The following is a 13,475-nucleotide window of genomic DNA, read 5'->3' as shown; positions in this document are numbered from 1 at the left end:
TAGAAAAAAAAGAAAAAGAATTTGTTAAAAATAGAGAAAGAGAGAGAGAGAGAGAGATGTGTATATAAAGAAAACAAAAAGACAATTCTCTGGTTTATCCATCAGTGACAAGGAAAAGCAAAGAAACAAGGTGACAGGAAGAAAAATGAATTTAATGGGTTCGAAAATGAATATAAATGCTTTTATTTAGTCGTTTTCACGCTAAATGTCAGGGAATATCATATATCATGGGAAAATGTGTTCACAAAAGAGCACTCACTGATACCTATCTATTCGGATTTTGTAAATTTGCGAGGAGAAGGGGAAAAAAGGAAAATAATGTAACCTGCAAAGAAGTTATATGCACGTATTATATATAATACGTATACGTTTTACATGAACATGTCAAAGTATTATAGAAAGAAATGAAAGCGTGAAGGAAATAGCATCTCTGTGGAATAAAGCTTCATCTTTCCTTTGACTACCTATGGGAGGAAGATCATTGCATAATTTTCATCGTGTTTCATTTATAACCCTGGAATTCTTAGCAGGAATGACGTAGAACGCGGGACAAAATGTAAAAAGTAAAGAAAGGAAAAAGGGGAAGATGAAAAAAAAAAAAGAAAGGGAAAAGAAAGTAAAATAATAAAATAAAAAGTAAACACAAAGTATCTCAAAGAAATTCCAATTCAATTAATTTCATCCATTGAATTTCATCTACTCGTTAACAAGAAGAAAAATGTAGCGTAAAAGAAAACTAACTTTTTTAAAAAAAAAGAAGGAAAAATTAGAATCGTTGGATACACGATTCTGTCATATATTTAAAATAAAAAAGAAATGTCGAATGAATTACGTGCATGTATCGAAATGTAAAAAGAAAAAAGGGAAAGAAACTCGCTTTGTGTACATACGGAGTACGAAATTTTTTTTTTTTTTAGAATATCAGAAGAAACAGCTTGAAAAGAAAGACAAAGAGAGAGAGAGAGAGAAAGATTTTTCCTTTTTTCGTCGTGGATCTTCCTTGATTGTCGCGCAGACTCCTTGGTAGCAAGAGAAGAGAGGAAAACTAGGAAAAGAGGGAGTGAGGTGGAGATCCTCGTGAATTTTCAACAGTAGTACCGTCGCGACTACCCGCAACTAAAGTTCATCATACGGTGATCAGTGTCTCTCATATTGATGATGATGATGATGATGATGATGATGATGATAATGATAATCATCTTATCGAATTATAAGATATAACATATGTTACCCTGATAATTAATTTACTTCGTATATTAAGGAAATTACTATTTCAACTAAAATTTTCCCCATTAACGTGCGTCGCGTATATTATAATCATTTTTATCGTAGTCCTAAAAAAAAAGAAAAAGCAACTGGCTTTTCATCATTATTTAATTATTCGTTGTATCGATCGAATTTATATATTGATTATTTTCTAAAAAAACAAACAAACAAACAAGTAAACATAAAACGAATTATTGATGTTCGGTCAATGATCAACAACTCATCAACGTATTTTATTTTTAATTTACGTCGTACGTTATTTGTTTCTTAAAAGGAATAATCAACGTTACTTGTTATGCCGTGCATTTGGGTATGTTATATTTACAATTTTAATTATATTTACACACATATATATATATATTAATTATGAATATATTTTATGTAATATAGAATAATAGTATAAGATAATCTTATTCGTAGTTCATTTTCGGGCTACGATTTTTATTTTTATATTCTTATTTTTTTATTTATAGTACGTGAATTAATGGAAATAACGTGTGTCGTGTTACGTTCGTTCGTGATTAACTGTTAATTATAAGGAAAAGGAAAATATAATATTATTTAACGTCAGAATTTTTTTACGAGGACAAATACGAAAAAAAAGTAATTACACGTGAACTTTTTCATTTATTTATTATACTCGTTTTTTCTCTTAAGAAAATTCCAAAGTAATATTTTCCAATATGACACTCTTTTTATCAAAGATAAAGAACATGTAGTAGTAATAGCGGTGATTATGGTTAGTGGTGGTAGTAGTTGATGGTGTTTGAATATTATCGGTGATAAAAATCTCTCAAAGGAAGAAACAAGAATTAATGAACGATGTAGTAAAAACATAGTGTTTAATAAATGTCTAATCTTGATGGCAGAAGAAAAGATATTTTTTTACGATTAATTTTATTTTTCACGAAAGACCTCGGCTCAATTTTCCGGTTAATATTTTTGCATTGGGAATAAAATGGTCTTATAAAAATTATTCATTTTAACTTTTGAAACATAATTTCTTAAAAAAAGAAAGATTTCGATCAGAAATAGTTTTCCTTTGCTTTGTGTATGCATGAATATGTATGAGGTAAAAACGCATACAACCCACGTAAAGGATTAAATTTACTGCACATAGTTATAAATATTCTAAATTTGTTATTCTACAATTCGGAAATTGACGAGAGATTTGAGTGGCATCTATATAATAATAGTATACTATATTCAACAACCGTGAATATTCATTAGTTAAGTTGTATTTAACTTACAATTGTTAACACTGCCATCCAACGGATTGCCTGTTAGTATTAGGAAAATGTGATCGATACTGAACAAAGGATATCGAGTTACCAACATGCGTCATGTTAATTTTGTTCTTTTTTTACTTCTCTTATTCCACTCTATTTGATTTTAAAATTACACTTGTTAACCAAATAACACTTGCAATTTTACGCGTTCCACATTATCAAATAAAAAACAAAATACTTTGGTAAGCTGTTTTATATTTGGTTTTTTTCCTTCGAACTTTCATAAAATTCTAAAACTCGATGTCAAATCATTTTCAAAAGGTAATAACCATTAAAAAGTTCTTCTCAAAGTTAAAAATAACATCGATATTACAAGTTACGAAAGTATATACAGAAATGCAAAAGTTTTTCTTCTTATTATAGTTGCAATGAAATCAACAGATCAAAGAAATCATTTCTATCGAATACAAGGAGTATAAAGGGTTTGGTTATATTCAATTCGCGATTGTGTGTTTATCGATGCGTACATTATAATCGATGTAATGCGCAACCATATACGTTCATTTCTACGTTTACGATTAACGTGGAAACGATCCGTGCTATTAATAGTATGATTGATTAATTCGAATAAAAATCGTATTACTTTTATTATCGAATAATTGTTTTTGGGATTCTCTTTTGTAACTGTCACATATTAAATCACGTATACGATTATTTAAATAATTAATCGTATGTGAATTATAAAATATATATATATATTTTATTATATATATATTATTTATTATATATATTTTATATTAATATTGTATTATATATATAATGTATAATATATAAAATATATATATATATATAATGTATGATAATGTAATAACCGTTTAACGTGTTCACGTTTTTTTTTATTGGAAATTCCACAGAAGAATATACTGGTATTTAAGTATAAGTAAATTAATTAATAATACAATGATTAAAACTATGAAAATGTTTTAGTATCGTGAATTATTTTTTTTTTCTTATTTTTCTTTTCTTCTTTTTTTTTTCTTTTTTTAACGAGTTCCATGAGATGATCAGAACGATCATAAAACTAAATCGCTATATAAATGTTTATTGATTTTTCTTTAAAAGATCTTTAAGATCCAACATAGCAATAATATATTTTTCATTCGTGCAGTTAACTTTAACATTTATTCAGTTTTGTATAGACCGGTGACACTTCTCCCATGTCGAGTTTAACGATACGAGCGTTCCATCAAGTTTATTAAGATACTAAATCGAGCATATGACTCTGTTATATCTAATTTTAAATTTTATTAATGTAAATGCAAATAGTATATCTCGTGAATGTCGTAAATGTTCTTTGAAATACGAAGAAAAAGCTCTTTTATCTGAAAAACGTGCATTAGAAAAATATTATATTTTCCTTGTTCACCCATAGAAGGAAAAATAAAAAGGCCAACTATAAAAGATAGAAAAAGGTAGAAAAAGGATTTTTGAAAATATCGATTTTTGAGAAAAATTCGTTGGAAAAAGATCAGAAGTTATTGAGTACAAAAGAGAAATCGTTTCTTTTCAATCTACTATTATTTATTATAATATCCAATATACCTGCTTTATTCATTATACTTTTCAGTGAAAATACAATTAATTTGTACTATATATGTGCCTAGTTGATTCTTAGAAACAAGCTGTCGAATTTCGTATCGTTTAAATTCTGAATAAAACGGTATGTCAAGTTTTTGACTTTTCGAAAAGTAAAATTCGACAGTTTTATTTCACGTCAAATTATCCAGCTAGTAAGCCAATTTTAAGAGTGAAAGTGAGTTAACGTCAGTTTTACGAGTTTTCCTTCAATCCTGTTGACTATTTATTTTCAAACGAAATATAGTACGAGCATTCTTTACGCTCTTATTATTTAGTTTTTAAGCAGAAAAATTCGTTTTCACATTTTTGAAAGCTCCATTTCAGTAATAAATCAGACCTGATCAATTGTTTTCACTAATATTATAAAATCACGGTAAGATACAATACATTTCATGATACTTCTGTGTATTTTGTCTTTACTTTAACAAACTGAAAGTTCTCCCTTGTTGAATGAAAACTTTATTTAATAATATATTCATACTGTAACTTTATCGATACGCGTCGAAAGTATTATTATAATTTTACAATAATAATGTAAATCATTTTAATGAAGTGAAATTTATTCTTTAATAACGATACGCATTTTATCAATTATACGTGATATAGCTTTTTACGAATATTTATATTTATTAAAACGATAGATAACAAACTTTCATTATTTCAATATCAATGCTTACACTTTTACAATAATATAAAAGGGTCAATTGAAAACTTATAGAACGTATATGAACAATGGTAGATTGACGTATCGCAAAAAGAAAAACAGGAAAAGCGAAAAGAAAAACAAATTTATAAAATCTCTGCGTAAATAAAAAACGAACAAGGAAAATTATTTGAATATTCTTCTATTCGGGATGAAACATTTCAAATATTATTATGCATGTAGTCTGCAATTTATGCATGCGCTCATTGAATTTTAATGATCGCCGTTTAATTATATTTATTAATAGAATACTAGAATAAGGGTATTTGCATGATCAATAAAGAGCTTTCAAAAAACAGCAATTATAAGTAAGAAACCTTATAATTGGATATGCCTTGTCCATGCATGCATAACTCGGTTATCAATAAATTAACTCTTGAGCTTTTTTTTTTTATCAAAATGCACATATACTTGTTCTTTGTTATATTCTGCTTTTTTCTCTCTCTCATTATTTGAGAGTAATATGCGTAGTTATGAATTTCTTGTAAATCGAAAAATCTTCCATTCGTGAGAATTCTTATAAATTTAAATATCTATTGATAGGATGTTATAAAAATGAGATGACATGAGATTGTTCGACTAATTCTTGTTTTTTACTACTTGAAAGAACGAAACTATACCAAATGATACAAATGACATTCGCAATATAACTGCGAGAAAAAATATTCCACTTCGAAATCCTGGACTAAATTATTCATTTAAAAGCTTTTCTCTTTATTTCTTCTCTTTCTCTCTCACTTTTCTCAGGTAGGGGTATTACGATCTATTCAAATTTCGAATATAGCAATGTTAAATCGTCCACGACAAATAACATCCTGTTTTATAATTCTTCTAACACATTTGCCGAGCTACACCTATTATATGTTTCCAAGTCAAAAAATAGGAATATGTAAATAATGTGCTTAAAATTTGACGACAACAATTTTTCAGAATTTCTTTCACTCTTTCTCTTTTTCCATTTGTTCTTTTTCTTTTTTGTTTTCTTTTATATTTTTTTATTACGCGTATCTGCTGTATATTAATCTAATTTTAACAATTTAATATCTCATTAAAATAATAATTTTGATTCAGTTTATAAATCGACTTAATATTTAATTAGAAGAAAAACAATCTCACAAATTGAATTCACAAAACAATCAGTTTGTTTCAAATAACGTAAAATAAGAATAAATAAATATGCATTCTTCGAAGCTGCAACGAGAAGAATTTGCTAAATTATAGTGAACGTAATAAATTCTTATTTCTTCTCTAGAAAATAAATTATATATATATTTTATTTCATAAAAATGTAGAAATAATAACTATCTATAATAATTGAAGTCGTAATCTATCAAAAAGCGATTTAAACATTTTGAGGATCAAACAAAATAAATAAATAAATAATAAAGAAAAAGAAAAAAAAGAAAACGTTTAATAATACGACGATAAATATATTTTTTGCAAAAGATATTCTATAAGCTCCAACAAATGGAAATAATATCTTTTACGATTGAATCGCAAGATAGTAGAAAAATAAAAAAGAAAACATTGGAAAAATATAACTATTATTTGTATGTGCTATTTCTTTCTTATTTTTTTATTTTATATTGCAAAACTTCACTCTCGTAATATTTCTTTCTTCCTCGATAAATATTTGATTCGGTTGGTTAAAATAAAATCCTAATCAATAATCGTCGTTCTATCGAGAATCGAAGTTCACTTTGTTGAATCAAAAAGTGTATTAGCTAAATTAAATATTTATCTTTTAGGTCGAATTTACACGTGTGGTTATTCACTTCATGCAACGAATAAGAATCAATAATCCATTAAACTACAAACATTCCTAGTAGTTGATATTCACGTTACAAATAAACAATTTAGTGTTTAACTTCACTAGTATTATTTTCCTGTAGTTTATTTCATCAAAATGTTTTTCACGTTTCGATCACGTTTCGCAAAGTTATATTTATTTTTTTCGTACATTTTTTTCTTTGTTCTTTTTTTTTTTATTTCCATTCTTTACATACGTACACAATTCTTTCATACTTTATCCATCTCGCATAGATATGTACGTACGTATGTATATAGATTTTTTCATAGAAAATACCATTGATACCTCGCACTAACAAAACACAATTCTTTCTTTACAGAAATCCTGTATCCAAAAAGAAACGCATAAAAGTATACAATGTATAATTTCGAAAAAAGTCGAAAGAAAGAAAACAACGAGCTATTATTAAACTCGATGATCTTTTGGGGAAGGTGAAAAAATCAGTTCATCCATTTATACGATTCCATTTAATGGCAAAAATAATATAAGTCGTCGTTTTCCAACCGATTAAATCGAACTTTTTGTCTACAAACGAAACGTCTTTTGCAATCAGCTAAACAATTCATCACTTTCCCCCTTCTCTTCGGAAAATAGTACTTCTTATGGGTCGACTACTGTTCTGGACAATCGTACATTTGTCTTCGAGTTTTACCCGGTTTAAAATTGGATCAACTATAAATGCGGAATTCATTAAGAATTAGATAAAGTTAAGACCGCAGTGTAATGGGCATACTAAAATGAAAGATCAATGGCTACCACCAACTTTCTTATGGGAAAATCAGAATTAATTGTTCTATTATCTTTGCGATAGTACAAATCTAAATTCAATTAGTTATCCGGGGTTTTGGTAAAAGATATAAAAAAAAAAAAAAGAAAAAGCCATTACTTCATCGAACTTTCTCGGAAACAAGATTGTTCTACCCATCAAAAATTTTACTACGATAATTCGTCGTAAATTAGTGGAAATGATATTTCCCCGAGTGAATCGAATTTTCTTTCGAAAATAAGACCATACCAGCAACAACTGTAATCCCATTGGCAAGTTGAATCTAACAAACATTTCCTACGAAAGCGAGTGTTTTCATCAACGTCAATTTACAATTTTAAGAAAACAGAACAATTTCTCGTTGGAGAATCAATTATATACGAATAAAATGTAAGAATTTGCTTGGATCGATAAAAGGATATCATCTTTGACTTTGTGGAAAATGCGATGTTATGTCACAGGAATCGTGAGGATTTGTATTACAAAGGATACTTGAACTCTTCGTTGCTGCAATTAAAGTTACTCCTACGAAATATATCGAGCATGTATTGGCATCCAAATTACACCGATATATTTACTCGATTTAATATTACGGAAGAAGATATCGATTACGTAAACAACTTCAGTCTTCCTCCGGAAACATCGACGACATTTTGTTATTGTAACGGTTCCATCAGAAATTGGGCTATGAGCTATAGAATATATCATGGTTACGTAGCAATAATAGTATGCATATTTGGTACATTTGCTAATATGTTGAACATTGTTGTGCTAACCCATAAAGATATGATGATAACACCGATAAACAAAATATTAACGGGATTAGCATTTGCTGATATGTTGGTGATGTTGGAATACATACCCTTTGCAGTTTACATTTATTTCGTTCTACCAAAACGTCAGATCTTCCCTTACGGATGGGCTGTCTTCGTTTTATTTCACATGCACTTTACACAGGTCATTCATACCATCAGCATCGCGTTAACTCTAACACTGGCTGTTTGGAGATATATCGCTTTAAGGTAAATTTATTTCAAATAATTTTACTTTTTATTACCGTAGGTAATATGTATAATTAATTATTAACGCATAAATACTCATAAACGTAAATATATAAAAAGAAAATAAGTATAAATAAAATATATTTAAAACTGGAATTCCCACTTGAACGTATGTACAAATATTATGCGATATAGGATGATGTTAGAAATACAACTTTGTGACGGTTAAGATACGTTGAGGATGGTAAGAGGGTAAGAATTATAAAAGGTAAGATGAAAACTTCAGAAGCACGTTTGGTTACTGACCGAGATACAAAATTGTGTTTTCTTAGGACGACCCAAAGTAATATCTAATAAACGTGTACCCTTTGTATTATATATAAATCTGCATAAGCTTCTTTTTTCTAAGAACATAATCTGGATTTCTTTCGCAATTCGGCTTATAAATTGCTTCATAATAATCTCCATACATTTTTTTTTCTTTTTCTTTCGTTCGTTCTTTCGTTCTTTAGTTCTTGCTTCTCATCCCGTCCCTCTGTCTTCTTTCTAAGTTTGAATATATTATTGTCAAGCTTCTGTCACATAAATCTTCTTTTCCCTTCCTTTCGAACTTCTCGACATTGACAACTTTTTAAATACTTTTTTTTTTTACCTGAATATCTCACATCTCAATTTAGTTAGAAATTTCTCTGAACTTTGAAACTTTGAAATATCGAAAGTTATCAAATTTTGTAATTAAACGTAATCTCGTATATAGGTGAGAACATTTTTATAAATTATATTAATTTTTTTTTTTTATTCTTAATGCGTCATTTTATATAAATTGATAAATAAAAAAATTGTAATATATATATATAAGAATAATATATAGAGCCTCGTAGAAAAATATTCTTCATAAAAGTTACTTGGACAAATTACTTTGAAATATTTTCTAAGATAATAGAGAAACGACGAGAGCCCGTACTATCTTTCGAAGATATTGCCCTGACTCATTAAACTTTATTTTTGTTCATATAGAAATTCTCCGGGAGCAAAATTTAACCCAATGTAAGTAAATAGGTACTACACGTTTCTTGTCAACCCTTTTATTGTTATACATCACTCGAATCATATGAGAGAGACTATTAATTGAAATAAATTTATTATTAGTGTTTCGCGATTGAAATACAATTGAATGTAACAACTTAAATGTTAACTTTATTACGCAACAATATTGCCAACAATATTTTACCAACAAGTATTATTACCATAATACTTGTAATATATATTTATATATAACATAATATTGGTAATATTTTACCAATTTGTTGTTATTTTTTACTATTATTTTTGAACTTCTGAAACAACTAATAATATTTATAAATTTTGTATTACATTATTTGCCAACAGAAAATACACAATTGTATATAAATGATGTTTCTTTTTTTCCACACACATGTAATTACACGTATTATTTTTGCGTAAAGTATATAAAACGAAAACTAAAACGTCAAATGAAAACGTAGATCTATAAAACATTGTTAGCCAATAACTAGCTAATGAGAAGTTATTAAACAATTTTAATTAATTTACATCTGGCCGGCACGTAGTTAATACGTATTTAAAAATAAATGTTTGAATTATACAGAGTACAAATAATAGTAGAATATTTCACAAGAGAAAAAATATATATATTATAAAAAGATAAAACTTTGTGTGTGTGTGTGTGTTAACGAGATAACAAATTACATTCGTTTTATACGTAGTTTTTAATTCCTTTTTATTAAATAGTAGAAGTATACTTAAGGGAAACAAAATGTTTCCGCTTTGACCATAAAGAAACATCAAAAAATTACACTCGTTATATGTTCGTTTTATTGTAGCAACATACTTATTGTATATATATGTCTCGACATAAGATTCTTATGGGTGTTGCAAAGAAATCTCAGAATTGTAAAGAAATATAAATTCGTACTCGACCTTCTCTCTTGAAATTTCTTTCTTTCTTACTTTATTTTTTTCTTACTTTAAAAATATTTTTTAATTTAATTATTAAAGCTTCGCAGTAGAAGCGCAATAATTGAAAGGGGATGAAATTTCATGAGAAAAATATAAAAACGAAAAATAAAGAGATATTAATAAATAAACTTTTTTTTCTTTATCCATATATTGTGATCTTCCTAGAAAAATTTATTATATTATATTATACGTTTAAAGAAAGAAAACAAAAGGTGTATTTCTCGAAACGAGAATGATGAGGAGGAAGAGGATTTGTGTATTGTTCAAAATTCATTATCACAATGCATCATCCGCTGATACGTGTTTCAGGTTTCTGCAATACAACCACGCATGGTGCACACCTACTCGTTGCAAGATAGCTCTATGGTGTTGCGTTTTGGCACCATTGATCGCCTGTGCACCAAGCTATTTCGTCTTTGGCGTGAGTAGATTTTCATAGCAATCGATACTGCTATAATAGACTTCTCATTGATTCATAGCTTTCGAAATCTAAATCAAAGGATATCTAACAAATAATTTTACTACATGATACTTAGATAAGGGATCAAATTGTTTGTGAAAATGGAACTAAGGAAATCTTGTATCATGTGGATACCGATTATTCACGAGACAAAGGATTTATCTACCAACTTAATTTTTGGATACTTGGAGTTGTCGTTAAACTTATGCCCTGTGTTATACTTACCATCATTATATGTTGGTTAATTAAAACACTTTGCAGGTATATATATATATAGTATATTGATAGTAATAATAATTTTAAAATATATGAGACAATGGATTTTCAAATTTTATTTTGATAATATTTTACAATATATAAATAATTTTATTATTTTTAAATATCAATTTCTTTGTTTCTTTTACTATTTTTAATAATCATTCGTACATATAATCATTTTCTTTAAAATCTTATATACCTCGTATTTGAATTGAATTTTTTTTGTCTCTTTAATTAAACAAATGTGTTCAATTTTAAATTAATATTCAGGACGAAAGATCGGAAAAAGGCTTTAAAGAATTACAATCAACCTTTAATGAAGAACCTACCGATAAGTAATGGTTCGGTGATACCACGAAAGCCAAGCAAGAATGAAAAACATGCTGACAGAACAACAAGAATGCTCGTTGCCGTTTTATTCCTTTTTTTAATTACAGAAATACCGCAGGGGGTTTTAGGCCTTCTATCTGGAATTCTAGGCGATTGCTTCTTTCGTAATTGCTATCATAATTTTGGCGAGATAATGGACATTTTAGCTTTATTAAATGGTGCTATTAATTTTATACTTTATTGTTTAATGTCTCGACAATTTCGAACATCGTTCAGACAACTTTTTAAACCAAAAATCATGAAAAAGTTGCAACCGACCACTCAACAAACCGACGTACAAAGTACTTACGTATGATGTAAATTACCACCTTTAAAAGATACTTGTTTCTAAATTATTTTTAATTATTACATTACGGGACATCAATTATGACTCGATCAAAATTTTTTAAAATCGAGTATATGTATTAAAAAAAAAAAAACAAAAATTTCAAATGTGCCGAATAGATAAATTAAGTAAATGCCAATTGTTTTCTTCCGAAGTAAATATTTTTTAATAATTTTAATTTGTCGCGTATATAAATATAAATGTTATATTTGAACTATAAGTATGATATATTTGTATCTCATATACTTATGTCTCTTATTGAGATATATATATCGAAGTATATCAACATCAAATATCATTTTACCGATAAAAAAGAATTCTAACGATAATCTGTAAAACGAAAGCATCCAATACATGGAAACTTTAATAGTTAATAAATTTATAATTTTTCAGTTAGTTGAAGCGAATTCTGGGACACTCTCTATATCGTTTTTCCAGATAGGAACGTTATCAAATCGTAACGTAATAAATAAAAGTTTTTTTTATCTACGATAACTTAATTCCTAAACTTTTATTGGACTTTGGCTTCAAGTCCAAGAAATTTAATGAAATCTAACACGATAGTTTACATGTTCTTGATAAAAAATGAGAAAGAAAGAAAAAGGGGCGTAAAATTGGCATAAATTAAAATGCTAAGTAAGTTTTAAAGAGTATGATGTTAAGTCAATTAAGTATCTATTAAAATTTCCTGCATCGTTAGTTTAAACTATAATAAGATAAGTAAGAGGAAAGAATAATCTTTTGCCAAGATAATATAACGTATATAATATAATCGCTCGTTATAATAAGACTTTTATCATTAATATTAACTTATCATATTAAAATACGTCCATCGCGATATTCACGATAAACTTACAAGCAATAATTATCTTCCTTCTTCTTTTATTTCAATTTAAATTAAATATATATATATATATGTATATGTGTGTAGATTCAAACCTAATCGATTTGTGTGTGACAACTTACGACGAGAGTAAAAAAATCCAATGTGATACGATTTAATGTTTATAACACGTTGCATTTGCTATCGAAAAATTAAACAATCTCATTTATTCGCTAATTATCAAGATTTCTATATATAAAGATAAACATTTATACGGGATATATATATATATGGTATGTGTAAAATAAAAACTATTGTTCAACAAGAAAAGTACACTTTCCGTAGATTCAAATATTTCCTGCACTCTATTGCAAACGTTTATTTAAAACGAAAAAAAAAACACGTAATTATGTAAAAGAGTTATATATATATGTATTTAAATGTGTATGTGATAAAATATGTAATCGAAAAATCGTTCAATAGTATTCCAACGTTATATGCAACATATAAAAAAAATTCATTTAATTCATCATATACGTAATTAAATCTTTATATATCGATAAAATTTCTCATCTTCTGATAATTCTTATAGAATATATGAAAAATAAATCGAAACGTTCCGATGTTCGAAGCATCGCAAATTCCCATAAAATATATACTGCTTTTCATTCATAATAACAATGAAGTATAGTAAATGAAATGCTACTATTCTTTATGGGAATTTTATTTCATAGAAACAACTCGATTTCCAAAATTTGAATCAATGACTCATTGTTTTATCGATGTCATTATTTATATAAGATAGTTT

General features: G+C 27.4%; 1 protein-coding gene across 3 annotated transcripts; it reads left to right on the top strand.

Annotated features, from left to right (window-relative positions):
- The first annotated feature begins 1,086 nt into the window (after positions 1-1,086).
- Positions 1,087-12,433, top strand: LOC122526360 (G-protein coupled receptor dmsr-1). 3 transcript variants are annotated; one of them, XM_043649737.1, is made up of 7 exons: positions 1,087-1,576; positions 6,966-7,802; positions 7,874-8,434; positions 9,431-9,460; positions 10,721-10,832; positions 10,948-11,132; positions 11,400-12,433. In XM_043649737.1, coding segments are annotated over exons 2-7 (1,305 nt in total). In that variant the 5' UTR covers positions 1,087-1,576; positions 6,966-7,800; the 3' UTR covers positions 11,815-12,433. The 3 variants fall into 3 exon arrangements, with proteins under 3 accessions (XP_043505672.1, XP_043505671.1, XP_043505673.1); XM_043649736.1 differs by having other exon boundaries at positions 6,966-8,434; XM_043649738.1 differs by lacking the exon at positions 9,431-9,460 and having other exon boundaries at positions 6,966-8,434.
- The last annotated feature ends 1,042 nt before the right edge of the window (positions 12,434-13,475 follow it).

Source organism: Polistes fuscatus, unplaced genomic scaffold (assembly GCF_010416935.1).
Source record: "Polistes fuscatus isolate 324 unplaced genomic scaffold, CU_Pfus_HIC Scaffold11, whole genome shotgun sequence".
Lineage (NCBI taxonomy): Eukaryota > Metazoa > Arthropoda > Insecta > Hymenoptera > Vespidae > Polistes > Polistes fuscatus.
Note: the sequence above shows the minus strand (reverse complement) of the source record. Positions and strands in the feature narration are given on the sequence as shown.

Excerpts from the sequence above, each read along its gene's own strand:
- LOC122526360 (XM_043649736.1), top strand. The coding sequence starts at position 7,860 with ATGTTATGTCACAGGAATCGTGAGGATTTGTATTACAAAGGATACTTG. Across the intron at positions 8,435-9,430 it reads TGGAGATATATCGCTTTAAG|AAATTCTCCGGGAGCAAAAT; the intron begins GTAAATTTATTT and ends TTGTTCATATAG. Across the intron at positions 9,461-10,720 it reads GGAGCAAAATTTAACCCAAT|GTTTCTGCAATACAACCACG; the intron begins GTAAGTAAATAG and ends TACGTGTTTCAG.